At 38.4% G+C, this 23,549-nt stretch overlaps 1 protein-coding gene across 1 annotated transcript in view; it reads right to left on the reverse strand.

The window, feature by feature from the left end:
- Positions 1-3,705: 3,705 nt before the first annotated feature.
- The window catches only part of GADL1 (glutamate decarboxylase like 1), a 154,265-nt gene continuing 134,421 nt past the window's right edge, over positions 3,706-23,549 (reverse strand). The window contains exon 15 of the mRNA XM_058567403.1: positions 3,706-4,551. Coding sequence (XP_058423386.1) covers positions 4,378-4,551 — 174 coding nt within the window. The 3' untranslated portion in view covers positions 3,706-4,377. The remainder of the gene's footprint in view (positions 4,552-23,549) is intronic.

The following is a 23,549-nucleotide window of genomic DNA, read 5'->3' on the forward strand; positions in this document are numbered from 1 at the left end:
ACCAGACTCTGCTCAGTTTGAACCAGACAGACTGGATTCCAAACAGTTTAAATGGAAGCAAACTTTATCAACATAGGTTAATTTCTGAGCTGTCTGGGAAAAAAAAATGCTTTAAACACCAGTGCCACCCAATGCATGTGTCGCAGTGTCAAGACTATAAGTTGCCTGCCAGCATTCATTCTCATATTTTTCTTTACTACTACTACTTTTCTTTAACTACTTATATGGTTGTGGGCATCAATACATCTAGCTACAAAAAACCAAAAACCTACATTTCTCAGTGTCCCTCAGAAGAAAAGTATGGCAAATGAAGAAGCAATGGGCGGGCTTCTGAGAAAATTCCTTTCTATTTCCTGCTGCCTGAAACGTGGAGAAGATGGCTGGAGCCACAGTGCCCAGATTGCAACCATGAGTGAAACTTGATGATTGAATCTATCTCTAAGGATGGCACAGCAAACATATAGAAGGATCTGGGGTCCCTGACAACATGGGGAGTTACCATCCATCTGTTACAAAAGCCATCAGTGCCCCTCCCAAATCTCCTCAACATTCACTAATCCTGTTGAAGGCTTTAGTTACAAACACCTGTGCTCTCTGCCCGAAGGCTTACTAGGGCTGCAGAAGCATGGTCGGGATGGTCAGGGAGCTAATGGCCCTGTGATCAGCCCTCAACCAATTAATCCACCAACGGATTAATACCCCATCTTCCTCACCCCTCAGATGGGATGTCTCTGAGGTATGTTCTACACTCTTTCTCAGAGGTCGTGGGCAGGGTTGAGCCTCGGTTGTCCACAGCATTAATTTGCTCACTAATGTTCGTTATCCTGGTTTCCCTCTCTTCTCCGTCTTGCTTCCCCACTTCCCAAACAGTATTTCCCAGGATCACTAAATGAATAGGCTGCTTGCTCTCAGATCCTTGTTCTTGTCTGCTTATGTGGTACCCAAATGTAGTACTCCATCTCTGGAGTGTCTCTCTTGGGGCTTCTTTTGAATAAAGAAAAATAAACCCCTCTAATGAAATCACAATTATTTGGGTTTTCTGTTACATGCTGTTAAACCTCATCCTCTCTGATCCAACTAGCAATGTGATACTTCCCTAAGTTTAAGTCCCTTTATGTTACTAGATCTCTTTCCAGTAAAGAATCATTGTTAAAAAATCAAAAGGCAGAACAGGAATTTAAAAGTCTTTTGATTGAATAAAGTATGATGACTACTAGAAGAAATATTGAAAATCATATTCTAACTGCTTATTTTTAGCAAATAAAATTTCAACAAATAAACAGCCTCTATATTGCCAACTCTAAAGTAAATCTCAGTTCTTACTTGCCCCTTTCCCAGCATTTGATACAGTTGATCACTCCCTCCTTCCTGATAAATGCTTCTTTACTTGGCCTCGGGGCAACCACTCTCTCTCGGTTCTTTCTCTGCCTTATTGGCTGCTCCTTTTCAGTCTTCTGTGCTGCTTCCTCTTCATCTTGAGCTGGTGTCCCAGGGCTCACTCCTTGGCCTGATTCTCCTTTGACTTCATCAACTACCACTCACCCCATCATTCCTTCTGCTCCAGCCACGCTTACTTTCCATGTTTGTTCTTGGATAAACCATGAATGCAGCTTCCCAGGCCTTTGGCTTACCCTACCCTGCATTTGCAATACCCTTTCCCAGATACCCATGTGGTTCTCTCCCTCACTTTCTTAGTCTCCACTCAAATGTTATCTTATCAGAGAGGCCCTGCCTAACCAACTTTTCTCCAATAACACACGCCACCTTCACTTTCATACTCTATCCCTTTACTCTCTTCAATTTTTCTTCAAAATACTTATCATCTGACTTGTTAGATATTTACTTGTTGATTGTTTGCCCCACTAGATTGAAAGCTTCAGAAGAGCAGGGACTTTGTCTATTTTATTCATTGCATATCCCCAGCACCTAGATAACTGCCTGGAACATAGTAGTCACACTATCAATATATATATATATTTTTTTTTTTTTGTGAGGAAGATCAGCCCTGAGCTAACATCCATGCTAATCCTCTTTTTTTTTTTGCTGAGGAAGACCAGCTCTGAGCTAACATCTATTGCCAATCCTCCTCCTTTTTCTCCCCAAAGCCCCAGTAGATAGTTGTATGTCATAGTTGCACATCATTCTAGTTGCTGTATGTGGGACGCTGCCTCAGCATGGGCGGAGAAGCGGTGCGTCGGCGCGCGCCTGGGATCTGAACCCAGGCCGCCACTAGCGGAGTGCGCGCACCCAACCGCTAAGCCACGGGGCCGGCCCCTATCAATATTTTTAATGAGTGAATGAATTACAGTTAACTATTTATCAAAAAGTTTTTCTTGACCATTCAATCAAATACCTGATTGGATGTGGCATATCGGAACATTTTAAGGAAAAAAGAATGGAATTTTCAAAGTATCTGGTAGTAATTGTTTTTTTCATTGATCAAGGAACTGGCATCTTTCAAAACAAGGCCCAATAGGAGCTGAGCTATGGCTATCAAGTTTCCCAACGCTTGCCTGGTAGATGATGAAAGACTAAACGAGGCAAATCCATACTTTGCTATAATTGCTTTTTCCACTTTATTCAAGGTGTTAACTAAAAAACATTATTTAGCTAAAATGCCAACCAAGCCCCATTTACATCTGGAATGTATTGGTACAATTCAGTAAGGAGGAGATGACCAGAAAAAAAAAGTCAACAAGACTAAGTGTGTGCCAATGTTGCTTTTTATTTCATGAAACCCAAATTATTGCAAACATCAATTTCAGGAAACTTTTATGAAGACATTAAAATAAAAAGGCAAAAAAATGCAAAACACACACAAATAGCTATCACCAGAGATTGAAGTAATTCAGAGAAAGATTAAAATATGCTTTGACCAATGGAGACATGGAGAAACCACACACCCTAAAATGCAAATATGGAATAAAAGCAAATAGTACACATCTGCTTTTTACTCTTCAAAATTTAAAAGACATAAGTTAATGATGGAGTGTGAAAAGGTTATTGAATACACTAAGTCTAATACTTGAGCACTCGTCAATCATTTGCCTTCCAAATCAGCTCTAATTAGATGCGTAATCTTACTTGTTGAACTCTGCACTCACACCTCCGAATTCTGTTTATTTCTTAGTCAAAGAAAACTCTCCTAGAAATCTAGAACCAGGATCAGAGACAGAATTAAAATCGTCCACTCCCGGGAGAAATGGAGGAGGTGTTTGTACTGAAAGGCGTCTAATTCCCAGATTCTCTGCTCAATATAAACCACTTAATAGTCTAAACTGACGTTTCAAAGCTTGAGAAAGGGAATGTTGTATAACCCTGGACTTCATTCTCGTTATTTCCTACAAGCAGAGAGCAAGATAAGAAATGGGCCCCTCACGCTAAAGAGGTACACGGTTAGAGACATGTACATGTAATGTCCACTCTCAGCTAATGACACAAATGATTTTGGGAAGTGAATTAGAACTATTGCATTGATTGAAAGGGCCACACTACAAAGTGTTTGTCTTTTATCTTTACCTCTAATTTAAATAATTTAGAATAGATAATGGTTAATTTTAACTTTTGAGAGTCAACATTCAGCCTGCATAAAAGATACATTTTTATAAAGTAAACATCTATTTTTTACTTTATAAAGAAACATTTTTATAAGAAACTTTATAAAGTAAACATTTTTATAAACAAAATTTTTTAAGAAATAGCTTTGATATACTTCTGATGCCCCTAAACATTTGTGCTACAGATGCCACAGCTGTATTTTCAAAGACTGGCTCAGGGGCCACTGAGATATTAGATATTGCTTTGCTGGCCAAACATCAGAGTGATTATTCAGTCATTACAAGATTTCACTCAACCACTGGTTCTCAGATTTTACCTTGCCTCACAATCACCTGGAAGGCTCCTTAAAATACAGAATCCTGGGCCCCAGCCCAGAGTTTCTGATTCAGGAGGTCTGGGGTGGGGCTGAGAATCTGCATTTCTAACAAATTCCCAGATGATGCTGACGCTGCTGGTTTAGGGACCACACTTTCAGAACCACTGCTTTAAACTATTTATTTATATGTTCTTTAAAGAGCAATGAAAACTTAGAACCCAGGCCCCACCTGGTACCTCCTAAACTCTCTTCAAGGCTGTGTCCCAGGGACAATCCTTGAGAAAACCCATTTTCACTTCCTCCTTTATAGCAACAGTAGTGCCCAGGCAGCTAAAGAGTCCTTAACACTATTTGCTTAGCATTTTGGTTTTGCTGGGCCTGGATGGGGCATGCTTCCTATTTCTCACCAGAGGGGCTGCAATCTCCTATGTGTCCCCAGACTCTCGGGATCTGTAACCCTTCCTGGGAAAGGATCCGTGTCTCTGGGGGACCAAAAGCCACAGCTACATGTCTCTACCCAGTAGGTCTATCTCATCCAGGAGGAAGTCCATGTCCTCCCGGCTCACTTGAGGGCTGATCACCACCTGGCGGAAGAAGTTGACCTTCCCCCGGTGGGGCTGGTAGCCCAGCATCAGGCTTCCCTTCTTCATCATCCTCTCCTTAATGGCTGGGGCCACCTGCATGGGTGAGAGGAGGGAAGGAGGTGAAAGATCAGAACACGAAGTCCTTACAATTGCATTCTAACCAGTCATTTGATGTTTACCGGCATCCGCTGGTGTGGATCCCATTCTCAGGTACGCAACAAGGTTGACATTAATAATAACAATCTATTGAGAACTTATGGCATATGAGGACTGATTCAAGTGCTTTAGATATATTAATTCACTTAATCTTCACAATAACTCCATGAGGGAGATACTACTAACATGCCCCTTTATAGATGAGGAAATTGAGGTGCATGGAGATTAAATAAATGGCCTAAGTCCCATGTTCAGTAAGTGGGAGAGCCAAGATTTAAAAGCAGGCAGTCTCACCCAAACCCACGCTCTGAAACCTAAATCATTATGCAATGCTGCCTCATTAAAAACAAATCAGGTGTCCTCAGGTGTCATAGTCTCAAAAGTGTCAAATGTTACATTTGCAAATTTGTCTGAACTGAAAACTACTCCAGTTCAGGCATCTTGAATAAAGAAAATAAGTCATAGATGGAAAAAACCCCACAAAATAACACCCTTGCATTGAGTCTACCCAGGAAAACACTAATATGGGTATTATGCGCAGTTCTATTTTGAAGACTAACAGTATATTAGTTTATTAATAGGAAATATGAGAAATATAAACACTCTTTCTCTTATTAAGAGGTGTAAAGTTGGTAACAAAATTAGGAAGCCCATATTTTAAGGATTTCTAGCTAACATGAGAAGAATGGGCCCTGATAATCCAAATGCACAAATTTTTTTAAACATTTAATGTTTGAAGAAATTAGGCCAATAAAGAACCATATGGGAATATCAGTCCATTTTCAAATCAGTAGTGTGACCATCCAAAAACAAGGTTTAAAACTTTTAAAATAGTGAAGTTAGATTTTGAAACGCTGAGTTAAAGAATTAAGAATCTTCTCTTACTGGCTTGGAAATACAAGCAAACGTTTTCCATTTTCATTTTATTTTAACTCTAAAAATTTTCGAGCATGTCCTATGTGAATATGTGGAAAGGAAATATAATGAGTTTCTGTCCTCATCTTCTCAAGAAGACGAGATTTAGCTAATCCAGAAGGGAGGAATGCATGCATAAATAACACCAGGCACAAGGTGCTTTAAAACTCCATAGGTGAGGGGCATAAATCTCAGTTTCCATAAGCCTGTCTCATAGCGTGACCATCCCACACCATTCTAGTTTTTAAACATACCTATATTTTGTCAGACACTCCCCTGAAGACAAGCCAAACTACTTCACCTGACACTCAACATAATGTTGATCTGTTCTCAAGCTTATGGAAACATTGGGTATTTTAGATATATGGAGATCTGATGTGTTGGACTCAACCACAGTCTTCTCAAGGGATGTTCAAGTGTAAATTTAACTAAGTACTTTTTCCTCATGTGCTAATTTTAGAAGTTAAATCTTGTAAAACTTGGACAACTTGGTTCCTACAACAGCAAAAACAGACACCTATGAAGCATAATCACATTGCATTCTAGCAAAGGATTGGAAGTCTCTCACAGTATAATGAAAAGAAAATATACGAACTTTAAAGAAAAATAAATGTACAAAAAGAAGATGAAATCAGAGGTCAAGTTAGTGAAACAATGTGGAACATCAGGTTCCACAAATTTCTAGAAATGTGTCACAAATTTTATTCTGAGCTTTTTAGAGACTAGAAAAACACGATTAAGTCAACACCACCTCCATTCTCTTTACAAAACTTAGTGACGAATGTCCATCGGATGCTGGAAGCTGGAAGCTAGTAGGTAACTCTCTACTATGCCTCTGCTTGTCTGTTTGAAACCCTTGAATTTGAATGCTCCAAGCATCAGCTGAGTTTTCTTCCAAGACTCTTTATGCAAGTACCATTTGTTATTAGAATTATAAAATCTAGTGAAATAATATGAAAAAAATGAAAGGTAAGTGCAAAATAAGAGTGCTTTCCATAAAAACTAAGTTGAATCTTTCGGACAGACTAGATAAAGCAGGACAAACAAAAACCATTGCTGCCAAGTTAGATGTGGTGAGAGAACTGTAAAAGCTTTAAGACAAAATCTTGAGAGTGCAGACTGATTCTGCATACAGATGGCTACACCGGTGCCTGAGACTCGCTCCACTTAAAGAAACCTGAGCTGGAAATGACAGAGGATTCCTGAAGAGTGTAGTTTATGAGAAAATGGTAGAGGCCCTCTAATCATCAGATCGCTACTCAAGAAAAGCCTCACTTGCTTTTGGAAAGCATTTGGAAATCTCCACTTGATGAAAAAAGCCTTTCCATCAAAAGATGGGGAGATAGGGGCTGGCCCATGGCCTAGTGGTTAACCTCAGCATGCTCCACTTTGGCAGCCCAGGTTCAGTTTCCCAGTGAGGACCTACACTTCTCGTCAGCAGCCATGCTGTGGCGGTGACCCATATACAAAACAGAGGAAGACTGGCACAGAGGTTAGCTGAGGGTGAATCTTCCTCAAGTGAAAAAGAGGAGGATTGGCAACAGATGTTAGCTCAGGGCGAATCTTCCTCAGCAAAAAAGAAAAAAAGATGGGGAAATAAATGCACATAGATGTTAAAATATTTACGTTATGTACACGACATTTTTTTCTAGGATTATTTGCTTTAACTAACCCATCCTCATCACCTCAGGTAGGAGGGCTTCTGGTGTGGATGTGGATGTGAATGGGTGTGTGTGTGTGCACATGCATGTATGTGTGTGCTCACGCATGTATATGCAAGTGTGAGTGAGCACAATCACATGTACTTTAAACTTAGAACCCACTATTTTTCAATTATTGCTCTTAAAATCCTTCTATTTGGTCACAGGGCAATGTAGAGTCATGGTTTGACCAGCTCATGACAAAGGCATATTTATTTTTAATTCAAAGAACAAGTGGCCTCTTGAATATAAACTGAAGGTGTGAGAGAAAAACACAGTAGTGTCAGTGCTGATCGATATTAGGAAGACCTGGCTCACATGGGACAAATGTCTGGCCAGTAGAGTCACAGACTATCAATTTTAGAGCTTACAGATTGTGATTCTGTAGATTTTTTTTTTTTAAATAAAAATTCCCTTCATATTCATCTCCATCCTCCTCTCAGTACCCAGGGTATAACTGGCTCTGACTTATAGCCAATTTTAAATTTAAAACAGGCACGTTCTTGGCTCAAACCTAATTTGCATTGTCTATTCCTGTTTACTTTTCAATGCCTCTATTTTTCTCCCCCTTTGGAGAGCATTAGAATTTTGATTCCAGCTCATAATGTGTCAGAGGGTCACATGAAACAATTATCAAAATGAGTGTCAGGTTTGCATTTCTTGTAAGCAAACCAAAAATATTTTCTAATGTGAGCAAGAAAGATAAAAGTAAGGGGGCCCCTGGGATGTTTTCGTATAAAGATGTTTTTGATCTTTAAATTATTGCTCTTGTGTAAGGCATGAGAATGTGCTTCTATGGGCAAAACATATGGCATAAGAACCAAACTTCTAAGCCAAATTTTGTCACTGACTTTCAAACATTATAAATAAATAACTAAATATCTATATGACTCAGAGAACCACCTAAGCAAGGGTTTGACAGTACAACACACATTTTATTTATGAGTCCACGAATATAAGCTTAATTCCTAGAGATAATTACTCCCAGACAAGAGGGGATGGCCTCCTTTGTCTACGAATACTTCATAGGGCAAGCCATAAGCGACACCAAGGCCCGATAGTCATTAAATCTCTGTCACAAATTATAATTGTAGTAGAAGTTGTTGTTGTTAACAAATATTTTACCAACTCATTACAATTTGCAAAGTGCTTTCCCATGTCTGAATCCCATGAACTCAAATTAAAGCTTATTTGAAAGGAACCAGTGTTTTTGCAACTTAGGGACCAACAATGTTCTCATCAACAGCCAGTTTATCACCTTTGCACTTAAAAAAATCAACCATTTCTTATTTATAAAGCTCCAGGCATAATCCAGTGCTGGGTGACTTGGATATTCTCTGTTGCTGATCATAGCGGAAAAGCAGTCCTAATCCAACAGGAGGGAATATTCACAGCGGAAAGAAAATATGCACAAACTAAATGTGGAGATCTGAATATCGCCCCTAAATGGAGCGTGCATGGAGGAAAGCAATTTGGCAGGAGTGAGATTGCGTTCCAGCTCTCAATTATTTTACCGCTGGTTTTCCTTCAAATTGTAAATCAAATTCTTCCCTCATACCTCAGCGCACTGGTCCCTGCATCTTAAGTGGAGAAAGATACTGACATTTCTATTTGGTTGCATAGGAACTTAATTGACACGTTTCTGTGGGGTTGCTGTTTCTCCCCCCTTAAATTATGTCCCAGCAATGATTTAGTCATTTACACAGAATTTTGTTGTCACACCCCTGCAGCATAAAATAGCCTTTAATATTTATAAGTTGATATTTGTAAGTTGCTTAAACCCAAGGGAAAAAAACTCTCTCATTCTGGCCAATTACACTAATTTGATAACAAGTAACTGACCAGGCACCATCACAGCCTTTTATTAAAATAAAATTTTAATGTCCATAAAATGACATTTCTTCTTAAAAATGTGTAACATATTTAATGTTAACAGCATATTTTTTTTTCAATATGCAAAATGTTTCTCAAACTCTCTGTGAGGCACTTTATTTTTTCTAATGTATTACAAACACACTTTTGTGAAAAACAGTAAAATTGATTTAATAAATGAAAATGAATTACTACATAAAAATGAAATAAAAAAGACACAAATACATACAAGCCCAATTTGGTTTTTTTATTTTTAAATTCAACAGTAAAGTTACTCCGCTAAGGTTTTATAAAAGTTTCTAAACAGTAACTCTCGATTTCCATACTTTTGTTATTGCAGACTGGTAACACCCAGTTCACGGATCTGCGTGGGGCTGGAGACTCCATTTTGGGGAGTGCTGCTCTGTTTTAACTCTCTTGGCTCCTCGTGGCTGCATATTATTTTAGTCATGAGTCTCGATGTCATTTTGCATATTTGTTTCCGCATGTTGGCATGGTCTCCATACCATTTTGAATGGTGTTTTCGTCTTCCACCATATTACTGTGCCATAGTTTACCTATACATTTCTCAATTGTTCAATCGTGAAACTGCTTCAGTTACAATAGCATTTCAGTGAAACCATGGACTCAGTCATGAAACCTCTAAATCAGTTCTTCAAAGTCTGGCCCAGAGATCACAAGAGTAAATGGTTCAAAATGTCCTAGACTTTAGGATCTTTATACAACTTTTCCCATCATTTGCTACGAGGGTGAAACAGTCACATTTTTTACCTGTAAAATATGGAGCAGCACAGCACCCAGGGTGGCTGAGAAGACAAACCCATAATTAAAGGAGGTGAGGGCTTTGTAGCAAATATGAGGGAGAAAGACTACATACCCTTCTACTGTGACTCTAGACAGCAATTTCTACCAAATCCAGAGAGATTTGTATTTTGCTAAATTCTCCCCTAAACGATGAAAAAATCGATGTTCCTCAAACTCCAGATTTTAGAGCTGTCTTTTCAGTTTCTGTTTAATTAATCTACATCCCATTTTCTCCAAGGAAGCAGAGATTCTTTGGGGAGTAGGAGGCTAAACTCATAATAATTTGCAAATCTTGTGGGTAGAGCACGGAGTGGGCAGGCAGACTAATAAACTGAAGAATAAATGATGAGAATTTTATTGTAATTAACATTTTTTCTAAGATTATCTTGCCTAAAAGAGAGTTGTATCAAATGAGGAAAATTATCTACCGTATTTTTTCTTTCTATAAAAAGTCACTTGAGGGGGCCGGCCCGGTGGTGTAGTGGTTAAGTTTGTATGCTCTGCTTCAGTGGGCTGGGCCTCACAGGTTTGGATCCAGGGCACGGACCTATGCACTGCTCATCAAGCCATGCTGTGGCAGGCGTCCCACATATAAAATAGAGGAAGATGGGCACGGATGTTAGCCCAGGGCCCCTCTTCCTCAGCAAAAAAGAGGAAGATGGGCAACGGATGTTAGCTCTGGGCTAATCTTCCTCAAACACACACAAAAAAAGTCACTTGAAAGAGTTTTTAATTTCCGTATATTTACACTAAACTTCATATGACTTTGGCCCTTCTGTATTCCCCAGAACAGAGTTTATAGCCACACCAAAGCTACTCCTTGCAATATATGAAGAACATAAACATTGAGAAAGCAATATAGCAGGGGGCTAATTCAGTCGCTATACTTGACTGTTAGTTGTTCTAGATCTGGGATGGCAAACTTTTTTTTTCTGTAAAGCTCCAAATAGTAAATATTCTAGGCTTTGTAAATCATACAATCTCTGTGGCAAATACTCAGTACTGCAATCATAGTATGAAAGCAGCCTTAGACAACATATAAACAAATGAGTAGGCTGTGTTCTAATAAGACTTTATTTAGCAACAATAAAATTCAGTGTAATATGATTTTCACATATCATGAAATATTATACTGCTTTTGATGATTTTTCAACCACTTAAAAATGTTGAGCCCACTCATAGCTCCTAGGCTATACATAAATAGGTGATAAACTAGATTTGGCTTTGGACATCATTTACTGACTTCCTGGTCAAAATGGAAAAATTCATTATGATAAGTAAAATATACCCCTTCAAAGGAAAAAGTACATAGAAAATGATGTTCACTGGGCTTTTTTCAGAAATTCTGTATAAAGCCAGGAAATGATAAAGGTCTTTTTGACTCTAATTCTCCAGCAGAGCATGAAACCAGAGCCACGGATGGGTGGACAGGGTTGCCACTGTGGCTTTCTTCTAGCACAGTTATTCTTGAACAATCACAAAAATAATTTGATTTATACTTTCTTCCCAAATAATCTGGGTTCCAAAGAAGCCCCATCTTCCATGTTAACTTGAGGCAGGTTCTCCCGAGTAGGATATTAAAATCTAGCTCATGGAAAGAGTTGGCATGAAATGTTTACACTTTGTATCTGGCACTCAACCCCAAACTGGTCCTGAGACTTATAACAAGCTACATAACTCCTTTCCCCATTAAGTCACTTTTTTTCTTTTTTTGTACCATTTGGGGACGTCTCAGATTTTCTGAGGCCAGATAGAAATACAATGTGGATCAAGGCAGGAGGTAGAATTCAGGGCAGGAACAGTATCAAGGACCAGAACTTAAATGGAAGAATTCCAGTCCAAGAGAAGAATTAGCATGCTTAAACCATTCAAAGAACTTGGATGGACTTTCCACGTGCCTTCCATCTTCTGAGAAGGGTGCAGGCCAGAGCACTGGCAGTCTAGGAAGCAAACCGAGTTTTCCCAGTCCACACAAGCTGATGGCCAATCAACAATCTGAGAAAAGCCCTGGAGAGATTACCCAGTCAGTCTTGAATGCCCAGTTCTGCAGATGTAGAAAATTAGACATGTGGGAAAGCCTGCAATTCCTTTATTTGCTCATTAATTACTTTGGTATTTATCTCCATAACTAAAGCATCATGATGGTCCTTTCATGAGCCAGTGAATGCAAGGTCATCAGAACACCCATATTGGATCACAAAATCTAAACACAGATTTGTGTCTCTGTTTCCCTTTTAGCTTCAGTTAAAAAAAAAAAAAAAAGGCATATTCTCCAGTGGAAAACTGTATTCCACCAATTACTAATCATGAAAGAGCTCCACAATATGTTGCATATAAGCACTTCCTAAAAGCTAAACGAACACTTTTATCTTTGAACTAGACATCTGGGTTTCCTCTGACTATAAATAAAAACTGGATTTCCTATACACATGCAACTCAGAACATGTAGAGTTGAAATGGGTTTTGAATTCAGCTAAATATATATCCTCCAGTTTGTAACCTCTGTGTTACCCAGGGAGGTTGTCACTAAATGAACAGCTGTTGAAAGAAATATTTCCTTATGGTATAAACATACTATACTATGAAGGAAAAAGCAATTTTTTTAGTCTTATATAAAAAGTTCTCTGTGGTAATGGTTAGCTTTACATCTTTAAAATGTAGTAAATGGAATCTCTCACCTGATACAAAACAGTTGCTACCTCACAACATAGGAAACTTTCCCTTGTATTTCCAAATATGAATTTGAGTAATTTGTCTTTTGCCCCAAATGTGACATTCTGCATAGAATAGGCATTTGCCCTCACAACACAATTTGCTTTTGTGTAATATTGTTCTGAGCCCACAGCCCTGAACTGCAGAAATTTTGGTTATGCCTGATCCTACTGGCAGCTTCCACCCCTAGTAAAGGAAGAAACTGCTAAAACACTTGCACATTTCTTAGAGCATTTGGAGATTCAAAGGGGAAAACCACATGTTATTGTGGTGGTGGATACATGACCATTGGACTCTAAGCTCTGTTCAAAGCTGAACCTTTACTTTATTTCTCTTTATATCCCCCAGAACCTAATATAAAGCCTTGCCAGCAGCTAACGCTACGCACTTGTCAAATCTCATAGATTATACACCTTAAAAGGTGAATTTTACCTGTATCTAAACTTAGAAATGAATAAATTAATAAATTTAAAAAAACAAAAGAGCTCCTAAGAGGACATGTGGCTACATGAGATCAGGCAAATAACTTAAGCTCCCAGGGCTCCAGTTTCTTTATCTCTAGGCAGGAGATGATAATAATAGTACAGCGCTTCTTTGTAAGGTTTATAAAATATGGAATATGATATTGTAGGTGCAGCAAGTAATGCCGTGAACAGAGTATATGATGGAGATTAATATTCTTATTCAAGAAGAGTCTAGAGCACACACTCTGGAAAGGAAATGGAGCTCTGAATTGGGATGTTTCCTTCCAGTTCCTCCACTAATTGCATGCCCTTAAGCAAATCACTTATTTCTCTGTAGTTCTGAAAACAAGAAGGGTCCTGTGGACCACTGTTATGTGCAAAGAATGAAGGTATTTTGGACATGGTGGCACATGAAGATTTTTTCATGGTGGGCAGTATATACGGACTAATGGAACTGTATGGCTCAAGGTTCTTTGGAGGCTCTACAGCACATTAGATCAAACATTTAAATGTAGGCACCATACTTACTAAATACAATTTACATATAATTATAGAAGATTTCAGTTGAGCTGTGGTTGACAAAGTTCACATAATCTTCATGATTGATTTTGCAGTTTTTCTTTTGTATCTTGGAGCCATTTTTAAAAGCTAGCAAATATTTTTATATGCTCCTATTCAATTCCTATGCCTCTCATGCTTATTTTGCCTGATGATTAAATAAACTAGCTCTGTTCACACTAGAGTAACTAAATATCCAGTTTTCTCAGGACAGACTCAATTTATACCCGTAATTATCAACAGCATCCTTTTTCACTGTTATAAATGTCTCAGTTTAGATGCTAACTTATATGGTTTAGACTAAACATACATAGACCCACAAACTAGTTTAGACTGACCTGGGACCCAATTCCTGAAATTCTATGTGACTTTGGGCAAATATTTACCTCCTCTGGGACTCATATTCCTCTTCTATTAAGAACTGATAATTCCTTGTAAGATTGTGATGTGGATTAAATGAAATATATACGAATACACCAAGCATAGAGTTTGGCATCTGCTAGATACTGAATAATACAAACTAGTATTATTAATTTCTTAAAATGAATTTGTTTTTAAATAATTTACATTCACATTTGGTCTTTTATTATCCTATTTCATTATTATCTCTTGAGACATGAGCATTTGAAAATGCTGTGAAAATACAACTTGTAAATTATTCTTTCTCCCAAAGGCATCTAAACTGTATTTAAATAATTCTGAGAGATGGTAAGTTAGTAGTTTTAGAAATTAAATCTTGCACCTCATGTATGCCACTTCTATATTAACGTCTATTTAAGTTCCAGCTTTTTTTCAAACCTGGACAAAAATTGACAAAGTAAACTGTTTTTTTTTCCTTTAAAAAGTAAGACAGTTGTTGATTATCTTGGCAGTTTGGTGGGGAGCGGGGTGGGGAGAGAAGCTTTCCATTGAAATGAATTGTGGGTAGGGATGAGTTTCTATTGTATTCTAGAAATTTCTACGTGTTGTAAGTATTTTGCAGAATACAGAAATATTTTACAAGTAAAAAAGTTACTTCTTTGGATATGTGAAAAGGTCATATATTGAAAAGGTCATTTGTCCCCATATTCATAAGCTTGTATGCAAAATTGTAGAGTCTCCTTGTGCTGTCCTGCCACTTATTTTTTATCAAAGGAAGGTCGAAGAGCAATATTAGGTGCTTCCCAAATGTGCCTGAAGATACAAATGACCTGGTCCCAGGCCTGCATCAAGAGCAACTGATTTTGAATCTCTCAACAGGATAGGCCTGGTGGGCTATATAATTACCAGGCACCTCAAGTTCTTATTATCATGATGCAAGCCTGGGAGAATGACAGTCCTTAACTAGGATTTTGGAAGGGGTAATGGTAGGGTAAGACGTGAGAAGTGTTTTGGACAGGAAAAACAATTTTGAGAGAGGAAGGAAGATGAGATTGGGAATCTCTCCTTGAATTGCTCGTGTCAATTTTATAATAAACCAGTGACCTTCAAAGAAGTTGCTAGCCAACTTTTCTGTTAATCGTAAAACCTGATAAAGTGTTTGAAACACTTAACCATAACCCAGGAAACAACGAAACTCTTTGTTTTGATTGCTTGAAGAATCAATTTGCCTCTTTCAATATATTTCTGCCATTCCTTACTTGCCCAATTCTTCTCTTACTCCTTTGCACGACCCTCACTCATTTCCCCTGATATCCTCCCCCAATAATTTAGATATGAGTTGCATTGGTATAAGTCTCCCAGGCTTAAATTATGTAAAATTGGTGGTCTACAGCCCATGAAATCATATGCATCTAAGAGATCATTTCAGCTTGACAGAACACAGAGAAACAGGCCACACTTTGACTGGGCATCCCTTTTGTGAAATATGGATTTTTACCCTTATTTTCCTCCAGAGTATATCTCAAAATCAGACATGCACAAAATAGAAAAGCGCTTAAACTTAAAAGAACTGCCCTGTTTATACCCTTTCCAATGCTGATGAGCAAAGCTACAAAAACGAAGAGTTTAGAATCCCAGAAAGACTGAAGAACACAGTTAGCTTCACATGTGGTGTTTACAACATAGAAATGATGATGACAGCAATTCCAATGAACCTAATGTCAGTCATATATTCATGGCAGCTGAAATGACAGTCATAAAAATAAACCAAACTGAACTGAAAGCTTTAGCTGAAGAATGGACATAATAAACGTTTTACATACTCTATAAAGCAAAAACTTAATACTCAACTGTGCCACAGCAGCCATCTGAGATAATAGCTCCTCAGTAACTGTTGTGGGCCAACGCCCAAATTTTAGCCCATACTGGGAGATCCCTATATTGTTCCTTAAAATGACAAGTTATTCGGTAATTCTCAGCCAGGGGTGGTACTCCTCTCTAGGAGCATTTGGAAACGTGTCTAAGCATTTCTGGTTGTTGCAATGACTGCAGGGTGCTTCTTATATGTCACGTGCGAAGGTCAAGGGTGCCAAACACTTCACAGTGCTTAGACTAAAGCTGCCCAAGGAAGAATAATGTTGCCCAAAATGCCAATGATGCCCCTGTTGAGAAACACTGATCAGGAGCCCCATGTGCTCCAGGGCACCTTCTACACTGCCTTGACACCTCTGGATTCTTTCAGTTTCTCTCATGAGTTATTAAACTTGCTTTGGTCCAGAACAGATGATGAAATTGATGGGTCAGCAAAGTAAACAGGATCTTCAGAGGCAAAAAGTACTTTTTTTTTGTTTCCCTTAGATTCTTTTTTTTAGGTTTTATTTTTATTTTAATTTTTTCCAGCTTTATTGAGGTACGATTGACAAATAAAAACTGTATATATTTACAGCATACAATGTGATGTTTTGATACACTGTACATCGTGAGATGATTACTCAAAGATTCTTAACGTATTCAAAGAGTATCACTGCATCTGAGAGGAGAAAATGAGTACAGTCCCAGCTTTCTCTTTAGGTCCTCTGGGCAGTGGTCCAATATTTCTAATTACTGCATCTGGCCATTTTAGCAAGGACACAGCTTGGTGGCCCTCAAGTTGGTCCCTGCACTACTGCCCACTACAGTAAGCAGCTCAGATTCACTAGTTTTTAGCCACACAGAGGCTGCATTCACATCTCACTCACACACTTGGTGAGAGGAGGAGCACCTGAAGGCATTCTAAAGGGATGAAAATTCTGATTCCTTTTCCCACGGTAACTTTCCCTGAGAATCCGATATCCTTTTGATATTTGGCAATGGGCAATTAGCAGCTAAAACTCTCTTTTGATTCATTCCATGCCCATAAGCTTCTAATAGCCAGTGAGGATGTTTGGGGCATAAATGCAAAACTCCTACCTAGTGGCACAGGCACAGATGTGGGAGGTGGTCCCATGTTGGTACAGCCATAATTTTAAGGCACAGAAACCGCCTATAGGGCTTCGGAGGTTTAGCTTGCTGAGTAGCAGAATTATTGGTTATTATAGTAGATTCTGGGGCCTGACAAGGCAGAGAACAAAAAGGGAAGCGATGCCATGATGTTATGCTGCTCTGTCCTGAGAGACATCTTGCTCTGCACAGCCTACCAAGGCATTCAAATTATGCCCCAGTAGCGTGCCCACCAGCCTGCACCCACCCACCTGCATCCTTTCCTCGTTTATAGTTTTTTGTGCATTGATTATTTGCTTCTGGAGTAAACTGAAGTCCAAATTGTCTTTTTGACCTTTTCTGATCTGGGCAAATACAGATGTTCATTGTCCATCCAAAAGTTAGGTGCACAGTATATATTCCCACCTCTCCCTATGGCTTTTCTTTGCATCTCTAGTTTTCATGTCTTCTCACTGCATTTCTTTATTCAGCTCTTGTGCATGCTACAATGCCTGGTGTTTCAACCTCAGAGGCAAAATATGAACTTTTAAAAGTCACATGTTTATGTACTTTACTCTTTTTTTTTTTTACTCAATCGAAGAGAGCTACCATGAGGGTATTTAAAAATAATTATTGTTCCCGTATGACTCATAAAAATATTGAGAAAATGTTAAGTGTTAGGTGTTCCTCATTGAAATCTGTATAAATACTCATAAAGGGTTTTTACAATTAATGTTGTAAATATTAAGCAACAGGTTTTAACAGCAATCCAGATAGTTTACTTAAGTAATAAAATGCTTTAGGTTTGCACATTTTGAGCAAATTAACAAAAGTGAAGTATATGTTCTTCGTTATGGACCTCCCTCAATACTCTTTTAACTTAGTGCTTAAAATCGGAAGTTGCTTTTTCCTCGAAGATGTGGTGGTCCAATTGTGTTCTAGGGGGCTTCAGGCTACAGAGTGCTGCAGAGGGGGAGAGGGGCGGCCGCAGGGGGCAGGAAGGAGGCAAAGCAGACAGGGCCCTTCTCAGCCTAAACCAGCTCCTCTTCACCTGTCTTATATATTGGAGTTCTATGTAACAGTTTGACAAAGAGGGGTCTGCCATGTAAAAAGACCAAGTTTGAATTAGATTGATAATGTATTTATTATTATTATTATTCAAGATTTATCATTTTAGAATATCTGAAAAATAGCCCTCAAGACATTGGCTAGGGAATGCTTCCTACCTGCCGGGTCGAAGGGGAGAGAGCAGCTCTTGGAGTCTGACATGCTTGACCAACTTGGGGAAACTGAGAAAAGGCACAGAGAAACATGTCGCTTTGGCTAAAACCAATCTTCTTTTGCTTAAGAGTTAAGGATGTCAGACATTGTCAAGTCATGTTCAAGTAGAGTAATAATAAGTAACGAATGATATTTCACAAAATTGAACCTCAAGGGCAGCAACATAACAAAGCCATATCACCCTCCAATCAAAGAGCTCTCTTGCTTCTTGCAGGTAATCATTATTCCACACCTGTGTGCTTACTCTCCCATAAGTAACCCCTGGGTTTCAACTTACCCACTGGCCGTTTGAATGTCTTCCTTTTGAGAACTGCTTGTTCATGTTTTTTGTCCATTTTGGTTGATCATCTTTTTCTTACTGATTTAGAAGAACCCTTTATTATTAAGAACTTTGACTATCTGATTGCTTTACATGTTGCAAGTTATTTATCTGCTTTTAATTTTATTTTAGTTATTTCATGTACAGTTTTAATATTTATATAATTAGACTAATCAACTATATATATATTCTTTTCCCAACATCGATGTTATTCTTAGAAAGTTTTATTCATACCAAGATTAAATAAATATTTTTTTCTGATTTGATTTTAACACTTAAAACTTTTAATCCATTGGAACATTCCATTTGTACCTTTCATAAAATTAGATATGCTCCCTATACCCCCACATTTAAGCAGGAGTCTCAACACCACTGATGGAACAAGCCTGCCTTTCTCCAATATGTACTGGAAACATGTATGATTCCTATGAATACTTGGCTCTGAGCTTTCTCTTCTATAAGATTGATATGTCTCTGCTTAGAATAATCCAAGCTGTTTTATTTATTGTAATACTATAAAATATTAAACTGCTTCAGAGAGGAACTTGCCTTTTAGTATTCATCCTTCTCAAAATGTTCTTACCTATTATTACTCATTTATTCTCTTAGATGATATCTAGAAACACTTTGAGAAATTAAAAAAAAACAAACCTTCCCTTAATACAACTAAAATCATATTAAGCCTATTTATTAATTAGGGAAAAATTAATCTTCTCATCTAGAATTATGGTGTTTTCAGTTTGTAAATGAGGTGGTTTTTACAAATACGGCTGCAAATTCTTTGGCACTCCTCTCAAAGAGATTTTCTGAATTGGAGAGGGTTTGTGGTGTGTTGGCAGGTTAGTCCCCAGTAGAATGCAGTGGACACTGCATGGCCTCTGAGGTGAAGTCAGGAGAGGTGGAGCAGTGCCCAGCTGGATCTCAGGGACACTCACTGTTAGAAGTCTGACTAACCTGAGCCCACCATGCTATATGGAATCTTAGGCTACCTGGAGGGGCCTCATGTAGGTGACAGTCCCAAATGAGGTCCCAGGCAAGGGCCAGCATCAACCATCAAACATGTGAGCAAAGATGCTTCCAGAACATTCCAGCCCCAGGCATTGAATTACTCACAGCTATTTAGTCTTCCCAGATGAGGCTCGAGACATCCCATTCCCTCTATGCTCTGTCTGAATTCCTAACTCACAGAATCTATGAGCATAATAAAATGGCTGTTTAAAGTGGCTACATTTGGAATAATTTGCAAAACAGAAATTTTACCGGAACATTAAGGTGGTTTTTTTTGGCCTTAAAGTTTTATAGTTTTCTTCCATAGGTACTATCCTTTATTTAAGTTAACTCTTAGTTATTTAATGTATTTTTTGCTATGTGGTAATGAAATTCTTTTGACTAAAAAGCTGCCTTCTGACATAAATTTCAATTTTCTAACTCCTACTTTCTTGTTCTTGATGTAAGAAAAAACATTGTGAGATATTCAACTTTTTAGATCTATTATAGTAAATTTCTAAAAGTTATTTATTTGATGCCCTTGGGTTTTATAGATACACAGTCACACAATCTAAAATGAATGCATTTGGGTCTTCTCCTTTTAAATATTTTAAAGCTCACGTCTTTTTCTGGTCATTGCATTGGCTAGCACTCCGAGAGCAACATTAATGCACAGCACTGAGGGCAGATGTTCCTAATTTGCACTGCGTTTGATGAGAAGGCTTTTCATCTTTAATATATATTAATCTAACACATCATACAAGCAAACAAGAGAATATAACCATGAGATAAGCTCTAAACCTTAACATTAATTTTGAAGGTCATTCAACTTGCATATTTTAGGAAATTTCTAAGGTTTTGGTTTTTTCTTGCTCCATTTTAAGTGGGAGAAGTAATCTTGGACTACTTTCTTGATTTACTTGTTCAGAGATAGGTAGAAAATGATGAAATTGCTTTTTAAAACCTGCTTTTGCTTAGTTTTTGAAATAATGGAGTTCTGCTGAATGGAACACTAAAAATGGAACCTGGGGGGCGACACCGTGCGCTACCCTGGCTGACTAACCCATCTCCTCGGACAGTTTTTTGGAGTCTAAAAACGCTGCATAAATTAAGTTTTTCAACCTGTGTGAGTGGATTATTGTGTGGTTTCCTGAAATAATCCTCTCATCTTTTAACCCAGTTCTGGCCCAGTTTGGGGAAGTATCTTTAATATCTTGTTCTACTTCACTGACCTCAAGGCAGAATAGCCAAAAATATCTGCATTTAACTGGCAACTTTCATCTTCAGGCTTACAAAAGGGTCAGCTTTCTTTAAAAAGGAAATTGAAACTTACATCACAAGGCAGCTTTTTCGGTGATTTTACTTTCTACTTTATAACCCCGACAAATGGAAGGCAGGGATCTGGAATAGTCAGTTGAAGTGCCTCAGAACAGTGCGTACCTACCGATGGAAGTAAATCAAAAGCTGTTGACTGGACCTGCTTTTACCTCACCATTGATTATTTGTCAAGCCATAGGCACTCACTCCAGAAAGAAAAACAGAAACACATGTCAGAAGATGAGGTAAAGCTGGGTTGCTAGAACAAAAGACAGAACAATAATCTATCCAGAAGAGGAATGGGATAGCGAGGTGCTTACAGAAGGCAATAATGCCAAAATTGCACAACACACTCTGATTACCTAAGTGATGGTTACGAGGATGGATGTTTTCTAGTTGGCAGATGGAGGATTGATTGTTATGGCCTGCAGTAGATTTTATTATTGTGCTCAATTATTCAAATGTCCTTGCTGTAAGAGGATGCGTCCTTGCCTTTGCCTGGTAACCTGCAGTGCCTCCCTATAGCAGGGGTAGATATCTCCATTCCATTGTCATGTGACCAATTCTAGCTGAAACTTTAAGAGCCATAGTGTGTTTCTTTCTTTCTTTTCTTTTCTTTTATTTTTTTGGTGAGGAAGATTGGCTCTGAGCTAACATCGGTTGCCAATCTTCCTCTTTTTGCTTGAGGAAGATTGTCACTGAGTTAATATCTGTGCCAGTCTTCCTCTATTTTGTATGTCGGATGCTGCCACAGCATGGCTTAATGAGTGGCGTATAGGTCCACACCCGGGGTTCCAAACCTGCGAACCCCAGGCCACTGTAGCAGAGCACGCAAACTTAACCACTATGCCACCGGGCCAGCCCCCCATAGTGGGTTTCTGCTAGCCTCTTTCTCCTTTCCCTTTGCTGTGAGAATGGATTGTCCCAGGTTGGGCTCCTCCTTCAGCTGGGATGCTGGGTTGAAGACCATGGGGCAGAGCAGAGCTGCCACTGACCCCCAGTAGACATGAAATGTGACCAGGAAATAAACCTTTCTTATTATAAACCACTGAGTTGGGAAGGGAGGGCTCATTTGTTGCCATAGCATAACTAAGTGAAACCTAATTAATACAACTCAAACGAAGGTGTATTAGGTTAGATCTAGGATGAGTCCCATTTTAAAGGAACCTAGGTAACTCCTGTTTGTTTGCAAGTTTGGCTCTAATGAATTTTCTCTGCATTAGGCACTGGAGACTAAAGCCCTCAAACCCTGAGGACACCACACACTTAGATTTCCATAGGCATAGTCAAAGCAACAACTCGATGATTCCAAGCCATTATTCAACGAGTATCTGCCATCATAAAAGTGGTTTAGTCAGAGGGAGATAGTATCAAGCTACAGCACGGGGGTTGGCAAAGTTGTTCTGTAAAGGACCAAATAGTACATCTTTTAGTCTTTGCAGGCCATACAGTTTCTGTTGCAACTACTCAGGTTGTAAGTGAAAGCAGCCATAGATAATAGAACACACATGAGCGTGGCTGTGTTCCAATAAAACTTTATTTACAACAATACGTAACAGGCTAGATTTGGCCTCAGGCTGACCCCTGCTGTAGCATAAGAAAACTTTACAAAAACACATAAACAAAAAAATCTTAAAACAAGCCTAATGTTTTACAACCGTGTTTATATTGTTTTAACATCAAAAGCTACCCAGTGGCCACTGAAGGATACAGAAAATTCCTCGGTTTTCCCATATGTAAAAGAGAGATAATAAAAGCTACTTCATAAGGTTTTTGCAGGAATTAATTAAGATGAAATATAAAGTGCCAGTGAGTAAGCACTCAATGAATTTCAGTTCCTTTTCTCTTTCTCTGTCCTGCTATACAACTCAGAGTGGATTCTCAATGAAGGCCTATTTAATGTGCCAAGTTAATGAATGAGGTCAAACAGCAATGAGGTGAAGCAGAGAATCCTTTAAGTCAACATTCACTGAGCAATTGGTTTGATAAGACAAACTCATGATAACTAAGAATATTAATATATGCCATGATTTACATGTCCATTAATTAGATTCCTAATTATATTGACCTAACATGAAAATGCTTTCTTTTCAATTCAGGAGTACATTTTGAATAATAGATAATATTTCTGTGCTTAAAGTCATGAAATTCCCAAAGTCTTGCGTTAGAGCTCTATCCCGCATGGACAAGGGGTAGAAAACCAAATCTCAGTGCTATCTGCTCAATAAAATAGAAGTCAATTTTGTAATTTATTGAACTCAGACTGAGATGTCAAGTTTTCTTTCGAAAAGCAGTAAATCTCAATATGTTGCTCTATGTTCTGTTAAACATCTTCTATCATAAGTGATTAGGTCAAATGTGCTCAGGAGCCCGTGGCCAATATCCACCATCTTTGGCACAAGGGCCAGAGTGACAATTGTTGAGATAATTGAACGACCTTTTTCTACCCATAAATTTAAATACCACCAGAGAAAAGTATATTCATTTTTCCAATACATTTTCTGCCTGATTTAACATGTTAAACTTATCTTTCAGCCCTCACTTGGAGTTCACCTTGTCCTAAAATACGAAAATCCTCCTCCCATTCTTTCCACTGCTTTACTGTCAAAATAATGGCCAATAAGATTAACAACCACACAATGTCTTTTCTGTCCACGATATAGATAATCTGACATGCAGCAAATCTGT

This window comes from Diceros bicornis, chromosome 2 (assembly GCF_020826845.1).
Source record: "Diceros bicornis minor isolate mBicDic1 chromosome 2, mDicBic1.mat.cur, whole genome shotgun sequence".
NCBI lineage: Eukaryota > Metazoa > Chordata > Mammalia > Perissodactyla > Rhinocerotidae > Diceros > Diceros bicornis.